At 39.6% G+C, this 27551-nt stretch overlaps 1 protein-coding gene across 2 annotated transcripts in view; it reads right to left on the reverse strand.

Moving 5' to 3' along the window:
- The window catches only part of UGT8 (UDP glycosyltransferase 8), an 83670-nt gene that overhangs the window by 37475 nt on the left and 18644 nt on the right, over positions 1 to 27551 (reverse strand). The window contains exon 2 of one of the 2 annotated variants that reach the window (XM_040967051.1): positions 12434 to 13257. In XM_040967051.1, the coding sequence (XP_040822985.1) occupies positions 12434 to 13255 (822 nt within the window). In that variant the 5' untranslated portion in view covers positions 13256 to 13257. Of the gene's footprint in view, positions 1 to 12433; positions 13355 to 27551 lie in introns of those variants that run through there. The other variant, XM_040967052.1, reaches the window with a different exon arrangement.

Genomic DNA, 27551 nt, shown 5'->3' on the forward strand with positions numbered 1-27551 from the left:
ATGAACTCTTTTTTATCTTTATTTAACTATTTAACTATGTGGCCCCAGAAAGATAAAGGCGTCTTCCTGAACACCAAAATTAAGACCCAGACATATTTACCTGGTTCCCAGTGAGTGTTCTATCAACCTAGCCAGTAGACAGATGTCACAGGAATAAGTGTGCTACAAAAAGAAGCTGTGAATTCAAACATGTGTTGCTATTTATCTATTTAATAACAAGTAAAATTTTCCAATGACATACGACCATGTGTATATGAACCCAATTAACACATGGAAACATCCAACTCAGTAGCAGTGATAGTTGGTAAGTATAAAATCTCATTTGTTCTGGCTATGCTTTACTATTTTGTTATAGATTCTCAGAATTCTTTGAAGCCCCTCTTTTCCCTTCAAATGGTGGAGTGTTACCCCATATATATATATATATGGTAATACGTATGACTTCAATACAACCCCTTCGAAGGGAATGCTTACATCTAAGTGCCTTTGACCTTTCTTATCAATATCACATACTCATAAGTCAACACAAAATGCGTCTACTTACATATTCACAGTCTTCTCAGATTCAGTAATGTTACAAACCAAATATTCTCCCTCAAAAATTCATGCATCTTTGTCTTTCTCATCAAGGAAATGCCATCAAGCAATTAACTGTTCAATCAGGAAACCTGTTGCTTTCTAGGAATTCCACCTTACCCAACTTCAGCCCAGTCAAGCACAGCTGCCAAACACACTTGGAATGATCCCACTTTTTGTCGTCTCTGAAGCAAACCACCAGCCTCTGAGCTATTACAACATTCACTCAACTGGCCCCTCCCAGTCTCCTCTCACCACTTGCTATAGTTCCTTCTCCATAAAGCATATACTCAATCAGGCTTACGCCCACTGAAAGCCTCAGATTGGAATCCTTTCAGTTTACAAAGACTCTATAACAGGATCTCTGCTCACCCATGCAATCACCTAGGCCACTCCTTCCTTGCCCCAGTCCCTAAATTCTTCAGCCCCACTGATAATTTGAGAGTCTTCCAAATGCAGTGTCTTTCCCACTTGGAAATGTGTGTGCTAGTTTCTTTGACTGCAAAATTTTCCTTTGCTTGGATGATCCACCTACCTGGGAGGCACTATTCTAATCATCTGTGAAGACCCTCTATTTTCCATCACTGTATCCTATAATTTTCAGTCCCAGCATTACAACATTGAAAATTATACATCGGGGGAGTTGCTGTAATACTACCGGGTTAAGCCACTGCCTGCACTCCTGGCATGGCACCCCATGTGGGTTTGAGTCATGACTGCTCCATTTCCAATCCAGCTCCCTCTTAGTGCCCCTTGGGAAAGCAGCAGAAGGCCTGAATGCTTGTGCCCTGAACCCAAGTGGGAGACTAGAAGAAGCTCTGGGCTCCTGGTTTTAGCATGGCATGGCTCCGGGCTGTTGCGGTCATTCTTGGAGTGAATCAACAGATGTCTCCCCTTCTTTTTTCTCTGTAATGCTCCCTTTCAGGTAACTAAATATTTTGCTAAGAAAATTAAATTACAAATGTATTAATCTGTTTATATCCTACTATTTTCCCTATTATACTGGAAGCAGCACAAACAACACCACTGTGATTTGAACTTAACACTGAAAGTTGGTGCACGGCACATATTAGGCACACAATACTTTTTAAAGACCTATTTATCCTTCTATTTATTTAAATGGCCGATCAACAGAAAGGGTGGGAAGAGAGGTGGGGGGGGGGTAGGAAAAGAGGGAGAGACATCCTACATTGCTGATTCATTCCTCAGACAGCCACAACAGCTAGAGCTGGATAAGGCCAAAGACAGCAGTCAGAAATTCTGTTCTGGTCTCCTTGGTAGGAATCAAGAGACCAAGTGCTTGAGCCTTCATCTACTGCATTACCAGAACATGAGAGGGAGCTGGACTGGAAGTGAGTAAAGCAGCCAGCATTCCAATGTAAGATGCCATGTTGCAAGTTGGTCCTAGACACCCAATAACTCTTCAATGATCATATAACTTTCACATCTTTCTTATGAGTAGCCATTCCTTCATGATTTGCAAAACTTTTTCACCACCACACTTGCAAGGCTGTTCTAAAGACACTTTTCATGAAAACATAAATATGAAGCTGGTTTAGATGTTCTTCACCACAGCCTAAAAATGGTCAGGTGATCTAGTCAGCCTCAGGGTTTTAATGATAATTTTCAAACTACCTCAGCTGCTTTTCACTGATAAAAGGTCTGGGAATTCTGAGTTTAAAACCACTGTATCCCATGCTTTTTAAAACATCAGCCTTTTCATCTCAAAATTACATAAATTCCAAACATATATATAAATATTTTGATTATGCAAAGTGCTATGGTTCTAGGGAACGAAAGAGGAGATATAAAAGGGCTAAGCTGAGACACCTGCTCTGCAAGAGTAGTTCCTCCATTATTTTTGCCGAAGGATTTGAAAATTTGGAAGAACCTAATCTTTGCTTACAGACCTATACAAGCTCAATCTTTATAGGTACTATAAAAAGGCCACTTATCTGACCCTAGCTGACTATAAACCATTTTAATTCAGATAAAAATTTTTAAGAAGTTTCTGTAATGAAACGATATAGAGATAGAGATAGAGAGAGAGATAGAGATATCTCCAGGTGGGAAAAAAAAGGAAAGTAAAGGCTAATCTCAACTTGGCATTAAATACTCCCTCTTGATTTGACTTCTCCTGAAAAGCCACTGTAAGAACACGATACATAAACACCCATTTTACTTGGAAATGTTTTCTGTAGTAAACATTTCAGGAAAGACAGGCAAGTCTTCCTCCACCCTCACAGCACTTTTACTTCACAATCACTTCCTAAAATGATCAGTGCATTGACCAAGCAGTTAAAAGACTAGAATCAAATGGAGAGAATCAGAATTCTTGAATCTCCTCTTAAAAATAGTTCCAACTTGCAGCAATAAGTTCTGTTTTACAGAAATATACCTTGAAAAAATCCAAAAGCACATGATGGAGATGAGTGCAATCAGAGAGGGAAGCTGAACAGCTTTGTTTCGGAGTCCTTACCTGTAGCTAACAAGCTGCACATGAACATTCTATTTAGATCTATATCATAACCATGAGTTGAGAATTCAAAACATCATCTGAATTTCATAGAATGAAACCTTAAGGCAATGAGCCATCTGGATGTGCAACAAAATTCAGAGCCTTTATAGTTCTTGAAATCAAGGAACATACATATTGTTTTGACCATAACTGGCTCTGAAGTCACTTTCTGATATACAGGAAATCTGTAATTGCCAGAAAAAAATTTCCATATCAGATTTATGATGCAAGTAAGATGTAGTCATCATATATGTTGTTGAGCCTAAGTAAAAAATTCTCAAAGGATGGTTGGCCCTAAGATGCACTGGCATCCCCTATGGAATTGCTTAGAAATTATCAGTCCCAGCTCAGATATTCCAGGTCACCTACGAGCAGATACTAACATGAATTCCACAGGGCCATGGAATAAGCCATGCCAAGGAGAGAGAAGCTGAATGCAAAAGAGATAAGCGGATATACTCTGCAGGATGAGATCAGGCTGAGTTTAGACCATGGCGACTGAGTTAGTATATTTGAAATCTTAGAATGAAAATTTTAATGTGTTTTTGTGTTTTCTGGACCAAATAGTGTTACTCATTAAGATGAAACTGAGGAACAGAATCAAGGCAGAGTCTTCAGCCACAAGCAGGCAATCGTTTATTTGCCTGGACATTTCCCTTAACATCCCTCAAGAATGAGAAGCATAGGAAAGGAGAAAAGGCAGAGGTAGACCCAGCACACAGGGGGTCTGGGTACCTCTCCATTTATAGGTTTGAAAAACCACAAATAATATCAATAAGATAAAAGTGGATGGTAACCTGAAGCATTGTGGGGTGATTTCTTCAATTTTTCTTTCCATTTTATGAAGATACATCCATTAGGTTCTGCACAAAGCATTCCAAAATGTCTAAAGACCACATCTCTCACTCATGTGTCATTGTCCTTCTACTTCAGTGGGGAAAAAAATGTAGGAAAGGTCAAAAATCACAAGTTTGAACAGCTAAAATGAACAGAGGAGTAGGTGACATCATAGATACTTCCTCCACATCCTTCCCATCCTTCATCCCTGCCCCCCGAAACCATTCTTTCAGTTTCTATGAGCAAATTAGGAAGAGTAAGCAATTCAGTAACTGCAGCTCATCCTTAATCATAGCAGTAATTACCACAATCATAAGAGCAGTAACTTCCATGGGGTAAGTCAATGATACTCAAACCTCTGAAGTAAGCACGGCTACCCTCATGTTGATGGGGCTGATTGCTTTATTCAACAGAGTCACAGCCAGAACCACTTAAGTGGAAAAGCCTGTACATCTGCTACTTTGATATAAAATATTCCATAAAAAAATAAGAAGTAGGCAATTTCACTTTCAGCCATTCTTCACAAACAAGTCTGCTCTCATTCTATTATATCAAAATCTGCAATGAGAAATAGATCTTATGGGGCGGTTGATTGGACTGGTATTGTGGTGTAATATTGCTGTCTGCAATGACAGTATCTCATATGTTCAATGGATTGAATCACAGATGCTCAACTACAGATCCAGTTTCCTGCTAATGTGCCTGAAAAAGCAGTGGAAGATGGTAGAAGTACTTGAGCCCCAGGCACCCACGTTGGGAGACCCAGATGACAAGCTTGGCTCCTGGCCTAGTTGAAGCCACCTGGAGAATCAACCAAGGATGAAAGATCACTTTCTCTGTCTCTCCAATTCTTCCAAATAAAATAAACAAATCATCAAAAAAGAAAAAATAAAGATATATGACAAAATAACTAGCTGTAGTTGTTTTAAATTAGAGAACAGAACCATTTGGCTGAGAGTAGGAGTATTTGTGAGGAATATTATACCAAAACTAGGGTGCAAATAGCAATATAATCACAAAAATTATCATTTGTAAAGTGATCAGCTTAAAACATTTTCCTAGCAAACATTTACTGGCAAAACACTGCCAGTGTTGGAACTAACGCCTATATGAACAACTTGCTAGGGTTCATAAAAATTCAAAAGTTTTAACATCAACAATACCAGTTATGAAGTCTTTAGAAATCCTCAAACTTTGTAATAACTTAAGCTTTTCTGGAACTGTTTGTGTATTTGGATCCCTTAACTTTTCAGAAAATCCTCACAAGCATAGTACTTACGGAGCTATTTATAAGCTGTTTTTAACCACACTGCTGCTTAAGAAATGATCATTATCAAGCCCCTGTAGCTTGCAAAGTCAACATACCATGCGGGTACCAGTTTAGGTCCCACTGTTCCAGTTCCAATTCCCAACCATGCTAACACATCTTGGAAAAGCAGCTGAAGATAGCACAAGTATTTGGCCTTCTGCTACCCCTTAAGAAACCCAAATAAAGCCCTGGGTCCCGGCTTTGACCTTGTCTAGTCCTAGATGCTGTAGACATTTAGGAAGTGAGTCAGTCAATGGATGATCTCTATCTCTGTCGCTGTGTAATTCTTTCAAATATATAAATAAATGTTTAAATAATGAAACAAGAAAATTACTGCATCAGTGAACTAAACATTAAGCTATCGATAATTTTAACACAACTTAATTTACATGCTGTACAGTCATTTAGTAAAGTAATCTAGTTTCTTAACTATGAAATAAAGAGAAAGTATACAATCATTCCAAAAAAGCTCTGAAAATACATTTTGATTTAATAAATTTCTGCTTTAAAAACATCTATCATTTATACTTAGATCTCATGTTATAAGGAATACCTATCCTCAGAATTAGTAGAAGTAATTAAGTTATTAGTATATTCCAAACACTACAATCCTCAGGATGTTTTGCTTAAGTTTTTAAGCTTTATTTATTTATTTATTTATTTGAAAGTCAGGGTTATGGACCCAGCACAGTAGCCTAGCGACTAAAGTCCTCACATTGCACATGCATCAATCCCATGTGGGCACCGGTTCTAATCCCAGCAGCCCCGCTTATCATCCAGCTCCCTGCTTGTGGCCTAGGAAAGCAGTTAAGGATGGCCCAAAGCCTTGGGACCTTGCAGCAGCACGGGAGACCCGAAAGAGGCTCCTGGCTTCAGATCTACTCAGCTCTGGGCATTGCAGTCATTTGGGGAGTAAATCAAGTGAAGGAAGATTTTCCTTTTTGTTTCTCCTCCTTTCTGTATCTGACTTTCCAATTTAAAAATAATAATTAATAAGTAAATAAATAAGCAAACAAATAAATAAATAGTCTCACAGACAGGTGGGTAGAAAGAGAGATCTTCCACGCACTGACTCATTCTCCAAATGGTCACGACTGGTATCGGGCCAGGCCAAAGCCAGGAACTTCTTCTGGGTCTGCCATGTGGGTGGCAGCAGCCTAGGCATTTGGATCATTTCTGTTCTCTAGGTACACTAGCAGAAAGCTGGATTGGAAATATCATAGCCAGGACTCACACCGGCGCCTGAATGGGGTGCTGATGCTGTCAGCAACTTTTCCTGCTATGTCACAATGTTGGCCTTTGTTCTCAGTTTTCTGATCTTCATACACATACCAACAAAATGAAGTATTACTTTCCAGATGAAGACACATACTTTAATAAAAAAGTATTTATTTAGGATTTGGGTATTATGGTACAGTGGGTTAAGCTGCATTTCAGACACCTGCATCCCATGTAAAAGGCCCATTTGAGTCCTGCCTACCTTGCTTCCAATCCAGCTTCCTGACAAAAGTGCCTGTTAAACCGCAGCTGATGGCCAATTACTTGGGCCCTTATCATCCACATGGGAGACCCAGACTAAATTCCCAGTCCCTGGCTTCACTCTGGCCTAGCTCTGGCTGTGGTAGCCATCTTGGGAGTGAGCCTGTCATTCTGACTTTCAAATAAAGTTAAATCTTTAAAACAACAACACCACCATCAGCAATAAAATGTATATTTGTGCAAGGCCCAATGGCATATTGGCTAAGTTCTCATCCTGCAAGCACTGGGATCCCATTTTGGCATTAGTTTGTGTCCCAGGTGCTCCACTTCCTATCCAACTCCCTGCTTGTGGCCTGGGAAAGCAATGGAGAATGGCCTAAAGCCTTGGGACTCTGCACCTGCATGTGAGACCTGGAAGAAGTCCCTGGATCCTGGCTTGGAATCAGCTCAGTTCTCGCCATGGCGGCCATTTGAGGAGTGCATCAGCAAACAGAATATCTTTGTCTTTCCTTCTCTCATTGAATCTGATCTGCCTTTCCATAAAAAATAAATAAATTTGTAAAAAATATTTGTTTAAAACTAGCATTCTAGTTAATATGAAATATTGATTACAATTTCATCTCCAGGAAAGCTGAATTCAAAGATAGGCTTATTTTAGAATAAAACTTTTTGAGATTTGAGGAAAAAGTTCAAAAAGTTCTTCAAAATATGTATCTTCCAAAAGTGTACATGGACTTAAAATACTTTTGCAAAAAACTAAACTTATCTTATAATTCTATTTTCTATCAACTTTTGAAGTCCCTGCATATACTTTTAAAATTAACATTATTTTGTAAGGAAAAAAATTTTTTAAATGATTCATATGTACTATTAAAACAGCCTTAATTTTCTACTTCTGCTGCAGCCTCAGACCAAATCTTTTACCCCAGGAATTCTGGTCCCATAACCTGACATTTAATTCTTAAACATTGAAAACAGCTTTCAATCATTCTATGTAATAAGTAATGGTTTCTGTGTGACTCAATAAATACTGAATATAAAAAGCCACTGTTAAATGGTTTCATTCCTTTTCTCAGACTTATCTGCTCACAAGTGGCTAATCCCACAATTGCTCGGTGTCTTCTTCTTTCCAAAACGTGTTAGTGGGAATGGGTTCTGGCCAATGACAAAATGACAGTGAGTTAACTCTTGACCCTGTCCTTGGCTCCTGCTCCTTTTATCCATTTATCTCTTATCTGTGTTTTTCCACGTGATAATTTCCCTGAAATTTAAAATGCCCACCAAAGTAGTGAAATCAAGATGCTTTTAACACTTCTAATCTGACAAGAAATCGTTGTTGGGGGGTCACCGCATGATGCCACACATGCAGTGCTTTTTCCAGACATCTGGCCTAGTCCTCACTATTACCTCTGTGCAGCTGCATATTGAGGTCATCAAGCGGCAAATATACGCTTATGCCCTTTTTGCAATATCGGCAACATCAGGGAATCTACTCTAAAGTTAGCCTGGAATTTGACTGGGATGGTATACAATCATAAAATATGAACAAACAGGCAATTGTTAACATTACAACATTGTTGTACTACCTGAATCGCCTATCTTTTGGCAACTATTTCGATTTGATGCAGTTCAGCTAATGTTTAACATTTATTGAATGCGTACCATTTACCAGATAGTCAGAGTGCAAAGTGAGTAAGTGCCGCTTTTTGAGGTGGCAACATTCTGGCTAGGAAGAGAGCCATCTAAAAGATGAACAGTTAAGGTGCAGCCTGCTGTGTGCTGTTAGGGGTGCAGGGCTGCAGGAGCTGAAAAGGGGCATGGATCAGATGACTTCAGTCAGAGGGCAGTCATCTGAAAACGATCACCTGAACCATCTGAAGCCACACAAAGAACTGACTCCCTAAGAAAGGCGTTTTATTCTTTGATGGTATGATTGTTTCCATTCTCTATGAAGACCAGCAGCGCTTATACTCACTCCCTATCAGATGCCACTGTTTTTCATTCACATTTACTCCTCAAAGGGTTACTCACACAGGAAACTGTTTAGAGACCTTCTTGTTTGCCAAAGTAAGCCCTTTAAAATGTTCATCCACGTCCTCTATGGATCCTCAAAGATAGAGACAAACTCCTTTCTGGGTATGATCCAACCCCGAATGCTAATCTCTAATCTACTCCTGTGCTCAGGCAGACAGTAGATAGTACGAGACAGTAGTTCCTGCAGGCATATTTCTAACATGTTTAAAAACGAGCAAACTGCCAAGGCATAATATTTCCTTAGTCGACACCAATGACACTTTATAATCAAAATTAGCATTTCAACTGAGTTCCATGACCAAGACTCTAAAATGCAGCAGTGTGTATGGTTTCATTTGATTCTCATGCTACACCTCTACACTCTGTTAGATACCAAATATGTTTGCAGGGCCCGGCACAGTAGCCTAATAGCTAAAGTCCTCCCTTTGCACATGCCAGGATCACATATGGGCGCCAGTTCCCAGCTGCTCCACTACCCATCCCACCTCCCTCCTGTGGCCTTGTAACCCTACACCCACATGGGAGACCCGGAAGATGCTCCTGACTCCTGGCTCCTGGTTTTGGAGTGGCTCAGTTGTAGCCGTTATGGCCACTTGCGGAGTAAAGCAGTGGACAGATGATCTTTCTCTCTGTACCCCTTTTCTTGGTGTATTTGCCTTTCCAATAAATAAATAAGTAAATCTCTTTTAAAATATGGTTGGAAAATGTACTATATCTGCGTAATGTGTGATAAAACCCTGGCTGAGCCACTCCAACTCCCGATAGTAAATGAAGAAACCATTGTGTGACTCCAGGTATTTTGAAGAAAAACACAACATAAATGAAGTTGGATTAGACACTCTCTGGATTTTTATCCTCAAGTATTATGAAATCTTCTTTAATGTGTCTATTAGAAATTCTCTACTCTATCATCCCAGCTAGTGAGACTTAAATCCATTGTCAAATCATTTCCAGACATCTTAAACAACATATTCCAGTTTAAGATACCAGAACCATTATCAATGAAACTCTTATAATGAGTCCCAAGTTCTCAGTGGTTATTTGCCATAATTTCTTTTTTTTTTAACATTTAATTCTTTTTATTGGAAAGTCAGATATACAGACAGAAGGAAAGACAGAGAGGAAGATCTTCCATCCACTGATTCACTCCCCAAGTGGCTGCAATGGCCAGAGATAACCTGATCTGAAGCCAGGAACCTGGAGCCTCTTTCAGGTCTCCCACACAGGTACAGGGTCCCAAGTCCCCGGGGTTTTCCTCCACTGCTTTCCCAGGCTACAAGCAGGGAGCAGGATGGGAAGTGGGGCTGCCAGGATTAGAACTGGCACCCATATAGAATTGAGGTGCATGCAAAGCGAGGATTTTAGCCGCTGGACTATCACGCTGTGCCCTGTACCCTCCTGTTCTAGTGTCACAATCATGCCCTGTCATTAATACTGGCATTTGAGTATCTTTTTGCATTTTTAGACCCTAAAGTAGTTTGTTGTTATTATAGCTGAACATGCGAAAAAATAAAATCTAGTTTAGGAACATTTGTTCCAAAATATATTTCAGAGTGAGAAATATCTGAAAAAGACGCATTGTTTTTAAAATATTCCCTATTGAAAAATTATAAATACCATGCTGAAATGAAAATATTTTTTACACTAGGAAACTGACAAGCTGTCAGTAATGCTAACATGTATGTGCACACATTATAAATAAAATATGCACATACCATACATGTGTATCTGTGAAGATGATTAGACTAACTTGTCAAACCATTGCTGCAACAAAAAACACTCTATCAAAAGAATCACTACAGTCAAAAGAGAAGAAAGAACTGGGAAGCACACAAAGACAGACCAGTGTCAAAGCAGAAAGCAGAGCAAATCAGAAGACAATTTTGGTAATAACTTACACAGAGCACCAGGGCCCACTCAAGAAATGTTTTTAATATAAAACAAAACTGAGAAACTGGTTAGGCTATCAAAGGGCAGAAGAATCCATGTGAGAAAACATAAATTAGAATTGTAGAGAAAAAGAAATTCTTAAGGCTATGAGTATATATACATGACTCTTATTTGTGTGTGCTATATATATGTGTGTGTATGTGTACACATACACATATATTTGTTGTTATTTTTGTACATATGTTCACACACACAAACACATAAAAGCATAAAATGTCATTTTTATTGTGTCACTGAAGTTTGCTGCAACCCAAGTAAGACGTATAGGAACTGAATAGGAAAAAGAAAGCAATCAGAAGATTATTTCTTTATCACTGATTGCTTTCTCACTCAAATCATGAAAGATCTAAAAAACCAAACAAAAGCCAAAATGAGCAAGCAGAAGGGCAGTTATGGGAAAAGATAGCTTTGTGTACTAACCCCTTATGCAGAAGCTATTTCTGAAATCTGATTTTACCATTATGAAGGGGCATAATATATCACAAAGAAATTCTGATCTAGTCAGTGTAAGAATTTGCAATGGGCTTCGACACATTCTGGAATGGCTGAGATAAGCTAAAATGAATCTCTATCCTTTACAGGTGATACTAGAGAGCATCTGTCCACCAGCAGTCTCCAGATGCCTCACCTATCTGAAATGCTAGGACTGTACAGTGCACACATCTGGCCCTTTCCACACTTCCAGGTTACATGAAATATATTAGAAAACTCTACAGTTTGTATATTATAATAACCTTAATACTCTTAAAAACCTGATCTACAATTTATTTTATCTGATATCTATGAGGAAAGCAGATTTATCCCACAGTAAGGTACCAATTGAACTTGTAGCATATGGTAACAAAGCAAGAAATTAAAAATATAACAATTTATTCTAAGTGGTTATTTTCAGAATTAAGAGTGGGAATAGTTTCAACAGCAAAAATCATGAAGCAAATCCCAAGCTTTCTGGTAAATAGCATCAGAAGTTCAGATTAAACTTGGAAAGTCATCCTAAGGTTAGATAAGGCTCTACAATGACAGATATGTGTGCATCTATTAGTTTGAGATACCTAACAAAAAGTTAAACTAGGATGGAGAACACTAGTGGATTTACTGATAACTCAATCAATTAAAAAATTTATTGAGCGAATATATTTTCTTAAACTGTCATTGGTTCATCTTTGGAATGAAATGGCAATGTTTCCATACAACAGCAGCATTGTTTTATTGGTTTAATTTAATTGATTGCCTACTTTGACGAAAGTCACTACTTCATTCCCTTTGTTAGCATAAGTTTTCTAGTGGTGATGATTTCCTAGAGAACTTCTATTCACTTGATTCATGTTAATCTAAGCATGGAAACCTGCAGTTGTGCTATCTGAGGCACAACAATGGAATTTCTGTTCATGGAAAGCAAAATCAATAATACTTACTAAAACTAGTTGTCTAACTATTCATTAATTAATTATATAGCTCTTCAAATACTACACTTATCAATCAAATGCCATCTTCAGGCTATTCTGTTGATCTACAGAGTGGCCTCTAGGTATTACAGGAAAGCTCACTCAACAGGAATGTCTTCCAGGGAGTTAAAGAATCCACAGACATAACAATTTTGGGCACAGTGTGCCCTAGTTGCTTTTTACAGTAGCATTATCTACCAACTGATATTCAATCCCACCTCTTCCAGAAATCAACAATGACTTTAATATTTCAATAAAATGACCAATGTGCTCAGCAAACCTTACTTCTGGTAGTGGACTGGCCGGTTTGGTTAGGATTCCTCCTACGTAAACAACATTAGGCAGAGTGGGTCTTGGAAACTCCAGGGCTACATCAGTACACAGCATCCACAGACTGGACCCATGAACCAAGTCGTACATGGACTTCTCCGGCTGCAGGTTGTATTTCTGCATTATCCTTTCATATTTGGGAAGAACCAGAAAGCTGACCCCTATTCTGGAAATGAGGTAAACGCCGGTGTTTTTTATCCTTTGCAGCAAGTTCATGCGATCTGTGAGGAGTGAGTTAAACTCAGGAACGTAAGCTAACGGAGCAGGAGCACCCACTTCGGCAGGATACCAAAGGCCAGTGGAAAACACAGCATATTTAACGCCTAAAAGATGAGCAATCACAAATCCACACATATCATTAGGGTCCACCAGCAGCAGGTCAAACTTTTCTTTTTTCAGATCCTCAATGAGGGCATGGTTGCCAACCATCATGTCACAGTTCTTGGTGTAGTGATCCAGTATGTCAAACAGTTCAATAGCTGTCAATCTCCCAGAGAAAATATTCCGCATTTTGGACTGCAGGAAAGCGTCAGAGGTGGTGCTGTTAAAAATCCCTGGATAACGTTGGAGGCTGTAATGATTAGAGTGGGCGATGTCTCTGCCTTCAGAGAGAAGGAACACTGTATGGTGGCCTCTCTCGTGCAAGGCCGAAGCCAGTGTCTTGAAAATGTACATATGGCTTTCAAACATAATTGGCGGCACAATGATGATTTTGGCAGCCTTCACAATCCCAACAGCACTCCATAGGAGCATGAAATATGGAGTGTAGGACTTCATAGCTGTAACAACAACGAGAAAACAACTTAGATTCAATACAATGTTTACCATTCAGAGCAACCCCCTACCCTTTCTCTAAAATATCAGATGATCCAATACATCAAGGAATGACTTTTTAAAATTACACTAGTATGTATTCAAATAAGTTCTGTATTCTTGAACACTAATTTAAGTGAAAGATTGGCGGGAAAATTAATAAATTGAAATACACTTAAAAATGGGTCAAGTTAGAAGATATAATTATATCAGTAAATTAAAATTTGAAATAAAGCTTATATAACATTGAATGATTAACGATGTCTCCCTTTTGAATAATATCTATGAAATAAGTGTTTAATTTCTAACTAACCGATATGGTTAATCCCAAGAACAAAAGAAGAGACTTTATTTCCAGGTGTATAATTACATCATCAGATGTGCACATCATTTCACTTCAATAGCAATATTTCTAGTTTTAACCAAAAAAAACCAAAAAAAAATTCCTAGTTCACTCTCCCAGTTCCTGTAATAGTCAAGCCACAGCAGAGGCAGCAGCAGCAGGCTCAACTCAAATTTCTATTACAGTGTCAAAACCCAACTCCCAGAGCCATCACCAATACCTTACAGGTAAGCAGGAGCAGGAAGCCGAAGTCAAGAGTTGAACCTCAGCACTCTGACATGGGACACAAGCTAGACCAAATGTACCCTATAGCATTGCTTTTAAGATCTTTCATAATTCAGAGTTTTACTCATAAATTAAAATACACCTACAAAACTTGCAAGCAAAATGTTAACATTTACAAGGCTTGCGTTCATTAAAACATCCAAATAAGCACTCAAACCAACACTCAGATATGGGATGCCAGTACATCAAGCTGTGTCTTAATCTGCAAATACCAACAAAAAGACAGTGGCTGCTATTTTCTTTCACAATTTACTTTACTTATTTTTAATTGAAAGGCAAATTTACAAAGAGTTAGGGAGGAAAAGAAAGATGTTTCATCTTCTGGTTCACTCTCCAAATGGTTGCAATGGCCAGAGCTGAGCTGATCCAAAACCAAAAATCAGGAGACTCCTCTAGGTCTTCCACATGGGAGCAAGGGTCCAAGGCCTTAGGCTGTCCTCTGTTGCTTTCCCAGGCCATTAGCAGGAAGCTGGGTCACAAGTGGAGCAGCCATGACAGAAACCAGCACCCATATAGGATGTCGGCATGACAGGCAGAAGTTTAGCCTACTATGTTATGGTACCAGCATCTATGATGGCCTTTTTTTTTTTTTGTCACTAAATTTATAATAGTATTCATTTACATTTTAATGAAACTTTCTTGAGACTTTTTCTTAAATCAGAGTTATAGAGAGAAGGGAAATGAAAGAGTGATATTCCATTCACTGTTTCCCCAAATAGCCACAAAGGCAAGAACTGACCTAATCTGAAGCCAGGATCCAGAAGCTTCTTCTGAGTCTCCCATGCGGGTGCAGAGGCCTAAGCACTTGGGCCATCTTCTGCTGCTTTCCCAGGGAGCCAGATTAGAAGCACATCAGCTAGGACAAGAACTACCACCCATATACAAGGCTCCTACTGTAGATAGAAACTTAGCCTACTATGCCATGGTATCATTACTGAGACTTTTCACAGATCATAACCGGCTTTTAAATTTTAGCAACTCTTTTTTTTAAGTCTACACACTGAGAAGAACATAGAAAGAGCTATAAAGGGAAGTCTTATCATAGTAATTACCCAAAGAATCATTATTTTCACATTTTAAATAACTTACTGTGTAAGAAAGACTATCAAATTGCACCAAAAAAGGGCAGGGGGATGTAGGCTGACACACTGGCTCAAGTGCCTGCAGCCCATGTGGGCGTTAACTCATATCCGTCATGCTATACTTTCCATCTAGCTTTCTTTGAGCAGCCTAGGAAAGTAGAGGAGGACAGACCATATGTTTGGGCTTCTGCACCTGCATGGGAGTCCCAAATAAACTCTTGGCTTTGGGTTCAGATTGGCTCAGCTCTGGCCTTTGTAACTATTGGGGAGTGAATCAGTGATGAAAGATTTTTGTCTCTGTCTCTCCTTTCTTTAAGTCTGCTTTTCCAATAAAAATAAAATATAAATAAAACTTAAACTGACTATAAAATAGATGACACCCCCTCATCCAATCCATCTACCCACATATATCACTCCCCACCAAAACCCACAAATACCCACCACCCCCCACCCCCCACACTCACCCCCCCACCCCACCCCCCCCCCCCCACCCCCACCCCCCCCCCCCCCACCCCCCCCCCCCACCCCCACCCCCCCCCCCCCACCCCCCCCCCACCCCCCCCCCCCCCCCCCCCCACCCCCCCCCCCACCCCCCCCACCCCCCCCACCCCACCCACCCCCCCCACCCCCCCCCCCCCCCCCCACCCCACCCCCCACCCCCCACCCCCACCCCCCCCCACCCCACCCCCCCCCCACCCCCCCCACCCCCCCCCACCCCTTCCCCCCCCCCACCCCCCACCCACCACCCACCCCCCCCCCCCCACCCACCCCACCCCCACCCCCCCCCCCCGCTCTGCTCCGGATTCTAGCATCCTGCTTGTGTAGACCTTGGGAGGCAGCTGTTGATGGCTCAAGCAGCTGGGTCTCTACCACTTTCATTGTCTACCTAGGCTAAGTTCTTATCTCCAAGCTTCAACTTGGCTCAGCCCTTGCTGCTGTGGGCACCTGAGGAATTAATCAGCCTTCTGACTTTTGACCTGGCTGTGTCTAAACCAAGATAATGCTTTTAAAGAAGTTGAGATCTTATCTCAAATCAGGAGAAAAAGTACATTTCAGATAAGGTACAATGTTACAAGAAAAATAAAGAAATAAAGCTATAAGAAAAAAAACATTCTTGCAAATGTTAATGCTGAAAGAGAGAAGAACATTCTAAAGCAAAATCTCAAACAAGATCTAAAAATAAAAACTGACTTAATGGAATACATAAAAAAATATGTATGTATCATGAAAATAGGAAGACCAAGTGGGACAAGATAATTTGCAAATTTGTATCTGATAAAGGATTCTTACCTGAAATAACCCAAAACCTCTCAAAACTCATCAGTTAGAAGACACATAATATTTAATTGGGTAAAATATCTGAGCAGGCAAAGAAGCATTTGAGATGTTCCATATCAGTGCCATCACTGGCTGGAAATTCAAACAGACACCATAACACACCCATTAGAATGGCCAAATGCCCAAAGTTCAGAACACCAACTGCTGTGGACAGCATGAAGTTACAGAATTATTCATCCTTTATGGGAATGAAAAACAGTACAGCCAGTAAGGAAGATATCATGGCTATGACAATTTCATACAAAACTAAATATACTCCTTCCACATGATCCTACTTTCATGCTCCACATCTATAAAAGTTTGCACATAGATGTTTACAGCAACTTCATGCCTTATTGCCAAAAGGTAGAAATAGCAAAGATGACCACCAGTACTTAAGTGGATAAGCTGTGGAACACCCAGAGCATGGGAAAATATTCAACATTATGAATTAGCAAATATGAGCAACCAAGAAGGAAACTTAAATGATTAATAAGTCAAAGAATCAAATCTGAGAAGACTATCTCCTATGTGATTTACTATATGACATTCTGAACACGGCAAAATGTTGACAATAAGAAGATACTGGTTACTACAGAGTGGGATTAAGCCAGCAAGGAATAAGCACAACCCAGAATGTTTAGGGCAGAGTAATAACTCTCTAAGATACTGCAATGTTCAAAACATGACATCACATGTTTGTCAAAGCCTATGCACAACACCAGGAGTCAACTGTAAACACAGAATGTGGGTGGTGTGCAAGCACAAGCTCATTGACTGCAATCAACACACCACTGTGATTCAAGATGACCACAGTGTAGGTGGTTGTTCATGTGAGGGAAGAGATCTATGGGAAATCTGTGCTTTTGGCTCCATTTTGCTGAGAACCTAAAACTGCTCTAAAAAATAAGATTTATTGATTTTCAGAAAAATCTTTTATGAGTAAGCAATCCATAGCAGTTATCTTAGAGTTTAAAAGTCTCTTGTTATATAATTTATTGTAATAAATATCTTAAATATTAATATAAGTATGCTATTACAATATTCTTTATAGTTAAAGAAATCTTAAGTCTGGTGCTATGATAGTGAGTAAAGCCACCTCCCATGGTATCAGTATCCCAAATGGACAAGGATTCAAGTCCCAGTTGCTCTACTTCCAACCCGTCACCCTGATAAAATGCCGAGCAAAACAGCAGAATATGGAATGAATGATAGGACCCCTGCACCCACATGGCAGACCTGGAAGAAGCCCCTGGCTCATGGCTTTTGACCAGTCTAGCTCCAGCCACTGCAGCCATTTGAGAAGTGAATCAGTGGATGGAAGATCTCTGTCTCTCTCTCTCTGTCCCTCCCTCACCCCAATCCTCTGATCTCCCCTTTTTGTAATCCTATCTTCTAAATAAATAATAAATCTTTAAAAATAAATCTGTAAGAAAATCTTTTTTATATAAAAGATGTTTTTGGTTTTTTTTTTTTGAAAGGTAGATTTACAGAGAAGAGACAGAGAGAACGATCTTCCAATTGTTGATTCACTCTCCAAGAGCCTATAACACTGGAGCTGAGCAGATCTAAAGCCAGGAACTTGCAGCTTCTTTCTGAGTGTTCCACATGTGTGTAGGGACCCAATGATTTGAGTCATCCTCCACTGCTCTCTCAGGCCATAAACCAGGGGCTGAATTGGAAATAGAACAGCCATTTAGGATATCAGTGCCACTGGCGAAGGATTAGCCTGCTAAGTCATGGTGCCAGCCCAGAAATCACTCTGTCAATGATCCCTTACCCGACGTGAGCAAAACTCTGGAATTGCACTGATGCTCGAGTGCAAAAGAGTACACCAATTTTCTAAATCAAGAGGATAAGCTACTTGAGGAAAAACTAGATAACTCAGGGTTAAATCCACCTAACGTAGCATATTGTAGGCACTAATGTAGCATATTATAGGCAGTAAATGGCTTTCCATGTGTGTACGCTAAAGAGAAAACACCAGTCATTCACTTACTCCAACCATACATGCACTTTGAACTCAACTTCAAAGTTAGTCACAAGACAAAAGAAGTAATGGAGGAAATTAAAAATAACAAACTCAAATTCATGTCCTCAGGAAGATATTTTCTGTGAAGCAAAAGACAACCAAAACACCAAAAACTGTTCCAGAAAAAATCAAAACGAAGAAAAATGAGAAATTCAAAGTGACTGCCAAAAGAGAGAGAGAGAGGGAGAGAGAGAGAGAAAAAGCAACATCTAGGTATAATCAAAAGAAGAAAGGAGGGGAGTATGAGAAAAGTTAACAGATAAAAATTACCAAAGCAACCAAAATCAAGCTGAAAAAAAATACTTTATTTTAAAAAGAGAATAAATATGTACAATACTAAAAACAAAAAGTCTTAAAAACTGAGAATAGGACCCAGTGTGAAGGTCTAGTAGCTAAATCCTCACCTTACAGACAGCAGGATCCCATAGAGGCATTGGTTTGTGTCTCAGATGCTCCACTTCCCATCCTACTGCCTGCTTGTGACTAGGGAAATCAGTGGAGGATGATCCAGGATCTAGGATCCCTGAACCCACAAGGGAGACCTGGAGGAAGCTCATAGCTCCTGACTTCAGATTGGCTCAGCTCCAGCCATTGTGGCTGCGTCCATAGTGAACCAGAGGATGGAAGATCTCTTTGTCTCCTTCTCCCTGTAAATTTGCCTTTCCAATAAAAATAAATAAGTCTTTAAAAAATCCTGAAAAAGATAAGGCTGGCCGATTAGTGCAACAGACTTATCCTCCTCCTGCGATACTTGCATCCCATACTGGCATCAGTTCTTGTCCTGGCTGCTGCATTTGCGATCCAACTTCCTGCTAATGGTTTAGGAAAGCAGTAGAAGATGGCCTTGTCAATGGCGTGAGATACCCAGAAGTTCCTGGCTCCTAGCTTCGGATGGACCCAGGTCCAACAATATTGGCCATTTGGGGAGTGAACCAGGAGATGGAAAATCTTTGTCTCTCTCATGCTGTCTTTCAAGTAAAATAAATAAATGAAAGAAAGAAAGAAAGAAAGAAAGAAAGAAAGAAAGAAAGAAAAGAAAGAAAGAAAGAAAGAAAGAAAGAAAGAAAGAAAGAAAGAAAGAAAGAAAGAAAGAAAAAGCAAAGAAAGGAAAGAAAAGAAAAAGCAAAGAAAGAAAAGCAAAGAAAAAGGCAGAATACTAGAGAGTAGGTCGAACCAATAAAGACAATAAAGATTTCTGACCAAACACACAGTGGTGAAATTTCAGGATATCAGGGATCCCACACCAGGGAAAGGAACCCCCAAATCCCAAATGATTACCAGTGCCACCTTGACAAAACATCATCTAACAAAGTGGATGTGAACTCAGAGCTCTCTCCTAACTGGCACCTGTGCATCATGATCTCCTCCACAGTCATCCTAAAGGATTCTATTGTTTTTTAATATACTACAACAACCTCCTAACGAAACTATCCCAACATCCCCCTACCTTCTCCTGTAGTGTTTAATGTTTTTGTTTGTTTGGTTTTTTTTTTTTTCAAAATGCAAACCTGATGCCCTTTTCTTACTTAAACCATTTTCAGTAGCTTCACACAAAAGGATTAAAGTGGTCTCCCAGACCCTTCATGGCCTGATCATAAAGCCTAGTTTCCAGTCTCATGGCTCCCCTATCTTGCTTCTGTATTCCCACATAAGGCTTATTTCTCCACTCACTTCTGGTCTTCTGCCTGCAGCACTCACCACTTTTACCCATCTTGAGAGCCCCACTAAAAACACTGCTCCCCCAGCAGAGAATCCATTACCTCACTGGCAAGCTGTTTTGTGGCCTTCAATGCAGTTTTAAGTTCACTGTACTGTGACTCATTGGATACATCTATCTTTTCATAACCTTCACATGGGCAGATTTATTTCCATTCCCTCCAACCACCCACCCTCAATCATATCCCCAGGAGCAGCACCAAGTCAAATAAGAGCTCAAAAACCCACCGAATCATTAAACATATGAAAATAAAGAAATTTTTAAAAAAATATTTAGATGAAAGTCATGCATTACATAGAAGGAGAGGTAAAGAGGAGGGATATTCCATTTCCTAGTTCATTCTCAGGATACCACAATGGCCAGCCAGCACAGGGCCAGGAAGAGGCCACATGCCAGAAGTTTCTTGGAGTTATCCTGCTTTTCTCAGGTCATTAGCAGGGAGTTGGATTGGAAGTGTACCAGCCAAGATTTACACTGGCAACATTACGGAATGCTGGTATCACAAGCAGTGGCTTCATCCACTACGCCAGAAGGTTGAACCTAGGTTTTTTGTTTGTTTGTTTGTTTGTTTGTCTCTATTTTTGTTTGGTTTTGGTTTTTAATAAAAGTTTATAGAGACTCTTAAAAAAAAATCCTTGACTTTTGAGACAAAAAGGGACAACTTTCATCCTCTGGTGTACTCCCAAAATGCCTTCAATGGCCAGTGTGGGCTGAGCTGTACTCTGCTGAAGCCAGGAACTCAATTCAAGCCTCTCATAGGAGGAAGAACGCAACTGCTTGAATCATTTTAGACCTCCATTAGCAAGAAACTGGAATCAGGAGCCAGTCAGGATTTGTGACACAGGACTAAATATTCAGCCCAAGCATGGGCTCAGCCCTTGCAAAGTATGAAGCAGCTGGTGAAAATGTAAACTGATGTGTTTTGAAATGCCACTGACACATTAATGGACTTCTCTAAATCAGCAATACCAACATTTATGAACAGATGTTTACCACATTCATTTCGACCAGCAAAGTAAAAATCACTAAGAATCTAGTGCTTATGATTAATCAAATCGATTCCAGAACATTTCACAATGAAATATTATAGAACTAATAAAAATCATGTTTTGAAAGACTTCTTTTAGATTATTTGCAAGTCAGAGTTAGTGGTGGAGGACAAGAGACAGAGAGCAGATACACAGATGGAGAGAGAGAGAGACTAGGAGAGAGAAAGAGAGAGAGGTTCTCTATCCACTGGTTTCGGCCCTAAAATGACTATAACGACCAGAGTGAGCCAGGCAGAAGCTAGGAGACAGGAGTTTCATTTAGGTCTCCCGTATAGGTAGCAGGGGCCTAGGCATCTGTGCCACCTTCAACTGGCACATGTATGGGATATTATCATCATAGGTCATGGCTCAACCCACTGCCACATCCAGAATTAGTCTCTCAACACATGATTCTACTTGCTGGTGTCCACTTACTCCACAATTGATTGTAGTTAGCCTTGAATCCACCACGATTCAGACCAAATCATCACTGTGAAGGTACTAACACCTCCCAGTACTCATGCAAACACTCTTTATCCAGCACTAACCTGATCAAACTTCTCACAAACACTATACACCACTGACTACATCTCGGCATTTTCTCTCGACTTCTGGGATGCCACTGCTTACTTAACTCTAATTCTGCTGCCAGAATTTTCAAAGTAGTCTATGCAAATGTAATTTTGTATATCAAGCAGCATTCTTTCTTTACATAAGCAATTACTCCTATAACTATATTTGAAACAAGAAGCCATCAAAACCAGGCAATAGATGTACCCACTCTTCATTAGAGGGAAGCCATTTTAAGATTCAAGCATGGGGGCTAGTACTGCGGTATATGCCGGTAAAGTTGTCTCCTGAATTGTCAGCATCCCATGTGAGCAACAGTTCAAGTACCAGCTGCTTCATTTCCTATCCAGCCTATGCTAACAAGCCTGGGAAGACAACCGAGCATGGCCCTGGTACATGGGTCACTGCAGCCACGTGAGACACTCAGAAATCCTGGGGTCCCAGAATCAGACCAACCCAGATCAAGCCGTTGCAGTCATTTAGGGATTGAAGCAAAAGATGGAAGATCTCTTTCTCTCTTTCTCTCCCTCTCTCTCTCTTTCTCTCTCTCTCTCTCTCACTCTGCTTTTCAAATAAATAAAAAAATAAATCTCTGGAAATAATCTAAATGTGAATTCATACTGGTAAAACGAGAATCTCAGGCAGCATTTTCCTTCAAGGCTGCATATTGAGAACAACCATCTTCAAAAGTGATCCTTCTGAGATGAAAGAAAGGACTTTCAACCTTTAGAATCCAGTGCCTCAGCCCCATCTATAGACAGCTGCATTATTTCTGTGCCTAAGCATCAGCGGTACTCACAGGCTGAGTCTGAAACACCCTAATGTACCACCAAGAATGTTCTTAAATCTAAGGACCAAACTAACAAGTTTCCTGTATTTTATTCTCTAAAATAACTTCTAACACACTAGTCTAATACCAAATGGGACTCCTGCTGATATTACTTTAAAATGCTATTTTTTTGCTTATTTAAAAAAAATATGTGGGAACAGTTTTTTGGCTACTACTTAAAATATTTCTCTAGCCTTTCCTATTCAAGGTTAGGTCTGGAGAGTATTCATGAAGATGAACAACAAAAAGCAGAGGGGCGGGGGGCAATCACATAAACTACAGGCAGGAATTGAGTTTTTGACAATCCTAGCAGCTCAACAAATCGTAAGATGACATTTATTGATTTGCTTATTTGTTGTCATTTTACTGGAAAGGCAGGAAAACAGAAAAAAACTAGACAGACCTATCTGCTGGTTCACTTGCCAAATGCCTGTGAGTAATGCTGGATTAGACAGAAATCATGTGCGTGTATAAAAGGCCCAAAATACTTGATATAATACTCCAACCAGCCTTCCCAAGGAGTGGTTTAATCACTGTGCCAAATAACCTCTCCAACATCTTAAACAAAAGTAAAATCATTAAATAAAAGGAAAATAAGGGCCTGTGAGGCCTTTAAAACCATGTCTGCACAGGGTAAATTGAGCAATTCAAAAAATGATATGAAGTAAAGCTAAAGCACGACTTGCTGAATATCTAAGGTTCTTGGGACTTTTAATTTCCCTGGCATGTAGCATGGATTGCAAGAAAATGAGTAAACACACCAAGTGTAATCATCACCAGAGGTACTACTTCAAATAATGTTAGAAAATAACTTTTACAAGTAGTAAGCCTGAGAAAATGCCGTCCAGCAAAATAAAGGTTTAAATAAATACAAATTATATTTTTAAAAATTATTATTCTTGGGCCTGGCGCGATGGCACAGTGGTTAAGGTCCTCGCCTTGCACGCCCAGGATCCCATATGGGCGCCGGTTCTAATCCCAGCAGCCCCGCTTCCCTTCCAGCTCCCTGCCTGTGGCCCGGGAAGGCAGTCAAGGACTGCCCAAAGCTTTGGGACCCTGCACCCGCATGGGAGACCCGGAAGAGGCTCCTGGCTTCGGACTGGCATAGTATCGGCCATTGCGCTCACTTGGGGAGTGAATCATCAGACGGAAGATCTTCCTCTCTGTCTCTCCTCTCTGTATATCCGCCTTTCCAATAAAAAATAATAATAATAAAAATAAATCTTTAAAAAAATTATTATTCTCTTACTACAAATTAAACTCCTTAGGGATATGAACTTCAGTAAAATTTGTGGCCTATTTTATTCTCATTGCTTGACCACATAGAAAATACTTAACACATAGTACGTGAAGGACTACAATTATTCTTTTTGAATCAGCATATATGAGTGAAGTACAAGTACCTCCACACACAGTACCATTTTTTTCTCTGATTTCAAATGAAATGAATCCTTTAATAACATCAATTAGCTTATATGTGAAAAAAAATCTAAGTCTGAAGCTTTTGTCTTAGTGACAGAATTTAGCCATACACCACAACAACAGAGAAAATAGGATTTAAAGTTGGAAGAAGAAACTAGCAAGTCGCAGAGGGATTTTTATACTATAGCTTTTCCTTGAGTCTGGGGTGTTTGTCACCTGCTAATCAACACATATATTCACAGATGTGTTGCAAATGCAGAAGAGAAGTTTCACGATAGCCACTAGTGATACCATTCGAGTATGAAATGACTTTGGAAGTGACCCATTCATAGGCACACAGGTGACAGGGATGGTATCCTTTCTTTTCTAGGAACAAAACTCTCTAACGCAGCTTGCCTCATAGATCAAAAGACAAGAGATCATATTTCGTATAGCTTTAATCCTAGAAATAAGCTCTAGCCAATGGGAATAAGATGGAAGCAGAAGTAAAATGTACCATTGCTAACTTATGCCTTTAGAGGCTTCACATTTCACCCTCCTGCGGGCTGGAAGGAGCACATGGTAATGATTAACATTTTGACTAGGCAGACATAAGGATAAACTGGCAAAGGCAGAACAACAAGGGCTCTTAAGGCCCACTGGTGAAGCCAGAACACCTGCCCTACCTGCTTTAGCCCACATATTTGTTTGTAAAGCAAAGAATGACCATTTTAATGCCATGATACTGTCTGCTGACAGTACTAGTGGGACACTCGGAATGGTTTTGTCCAGAATGGACAGGATTCCCCAAAATGTGGGATTTGGGCAAACAGTGAGGAATCAGTCATCCTATGGCTCCAACCTGTTTTTAATCACTATGTACTTTTCCTGCACTGCAGACTTTATGAGTGTGATCTCATTTTATGTGAAGAAACCGAACAAAGGCAAAAACAGTTGTCCCCATTTTACAGCTAATGAGACTGCAAAGCATTTGACAAATATTTAGTATCCAGTAACTTCAACTACTTTCATACTACTGTGTAAAGAGAAGAAGGAAAGTAAGCTAAGAGAATTTTGAAAAAGCTTGTTTTATTGTTCCATAGTTGTTAAACACCCAGCTTTTAAATGCTTTTTCTTTCTTATTGAGGTAATAGCTATATTTCGAAGTTGATTATAACTGGCTATTTCAAGTAAAGTACTAAAAGCAGGAAATCAAGTCAAGCTGGCATCACAGCATTGCGGGTGGATACAACCATCACCTGCAGCGTTGGCATCTCATATGGGTTACAACTGTTCCAGGTCGGATCCAGCTCCCGGCTAACAGCCTAGGAAAGTGGTGGATGATGGCCCAACCCCAAGGACCCTTGCACACACCTGGAAAACCCACAGAAGCTCCAGCTCCTGGTGTCAGTCTGGCACCGCTCTGGCTGTTGCAGCCATCTGGAGAGTGAACCAACCAATGGAAAACCTCTCTCTCTCTGCCTTTCAGATAAATAAACAGATATTTTAAAAAGAATCTTAAAAACATTCGCAAAAGCAAAGGGGCCCCTAAAATAACTTTGTAGAAATGGAACTTCTTAACTTGAATGAGAGAACAACGAAAGAATTTAGAAAATTAAGGCCACTAATTATTCAACACTCCTCCCTCCACCCTGGAATAGAGGACAGTCTGGCAACCTTTTCTTAAGGTTTTCTTCCTTTATTTGAGAGGCAGAATTACAGATGGGGGCAGGAGGAATGAGCTGTTACATCAGATAGTTCACTACTCAAATAGCCACAATGGCCAGGGAGAGGCCAGTGAGTCCCACTTGGGTGTTACAGGCCCAAGCAAGTACTAAAGACTGTCTTCCACTGCATCTCCCAAGCACATCTGTGAGAGGCTGGATTGCAAGTGGAGCCACTGGGACTTGAAGCTGCATGCATTAGGGACACTGGTGCTGCAGATGGCATTTCTAACCCAATACACCACAATACTAGTCCCTGTACAGCAGCTTAAACGAACTGAGTGCAATTGTGTGGAAAACTTTCCACTGGGAGAAATACTTTGTAGGCTATTCGCAGTCAATAATATTAGATTTTAAAACCTCAAGTCTTCATTAAATTAGCCTTGGTCCCCTTGGAAATATTAAAGAATTTATTTGTATAAGAATGCACTGTTTAACTGCAGAAATAAAATTTTAATATGCAGAGTGTAAAAAAAAATGTGCTCCTCCTAAAAATGGTTTTGGTCAACATTTCTAAACAATCACTTTCTCTCCATTAATAATACTGTTTTTGTCTCAGGACACCAGTTAAAAAGACATGATAGAAAACAAACATTTATTATTACAGTCGTCACACTAACGCAGCATATTATGAAAAATAAGACTAATGTAACACTCTAGAAGCATTATACAGGCAGAATTTCCTCTACATGGAAAATACTGAAAGGACTAAGTAATTGACAGTATCGCCTAAATTTTCAGTTCTGAGACTTTGATATCAAGAGGCATTTAAAAAAAAAAAAAGCTCTTCTGGAAGGAGAGGTGATAGAGAATTGTATTGCATCCCAAGCTGACTGCACTTTCCACTTCCACCTACAATTACATGCGGTTATCTCTTCTCACACATCTGCTGTACAGGTGGTGAGGCTGTAATGGGAAACTCAACCTTACTCCCTTATCACTGAGAGCTGGCTCAGGCCCACCTGGGAATCTTCTTTGACTTATCCAGTGTGAAGGTAACATATAAACAAGACTAGAGAAAGGGAAACAACATAACATGGGTAGCAACAGCCATTTTGATTAGCATTTTGTAACTTATCAATATTTGGTGATGATACTTATATTACACTATTTAAAATACACCACCCAAATTGTTCGAAGAAGTGAGTCTCAAATTTTGTTGTCCAGATGAATCATCTCTAGGGTTTACTAAAACTGCAGATTCCAGGATCTCGTAAGCAGATACACTGCCAGGTAGTCCCAAAAGAAATTCAAGATTCTTTTTAAAGCTCCTGAAACTTTTTAATGCAAATCTCCAGCAGACTGACAAACAAGAATCTAATAATTAATACAGATGTATAGTGGGTGAGATTCTGGTTATACAGTAAAGGAGATAATGAGATTAGAGTGGAAGGTGAATTATTCTGGAATTTGGCAGATTTTAATACACAGCTCCAGACTCTAAAAAAGTCAAAATGACAAACTCAATGGTCCCAGAACAGCACTTTCTCATTGCCTTTTAGAAAGAACGTGCGGTTTCTCAGGAGCACATGGTCAGAGTTTCAGTACTTTATGAGTATTTTATCAGTATTAAAGACATAATATAATATTCCCGCTAATTTTCACTCAGTTTAACATTCAATCTTACTATTATCAATTTATAACAAATACCAAACTGCTTTGAAATACTAACATATTGGTACAAAAATATTTTCTTTGTTTACGTTAATCCTTAGGGTTACTAATGTATATTTAAAATTTGAGGGCCTTGAAGTTTTACCATAATTTATAACCTAAGACAGCCTTATTGATTAGATACATCCCAAGAGACTTAAATTATGAAATAACATCATTTTATTAGAATAAATGATGCCACTATATTGTCAATTTATTATAACAATTATACTACTTTAGGTGGTCTACAATGAAAGTCAAAATAAAAATTGACAACGG

The sequence above is a fragment of the Ochotona curzoniae genome, unplaced genomic scaffold, assembly GCF_017591425.1.
Source record: "Ochotona curzoniae isolate NIBS_2020 unplaced genomic scaffold, NIBS_Ocur_1.0 scaffold_4506, whole genome shotgun sequence".
NCBI classification, from domain to species: Eukaryota; Metazoa; Chordata; class Mammalia; order Lagomorpha; family Ochotonidae; genus Ochotona; species Ochotona curzoniae.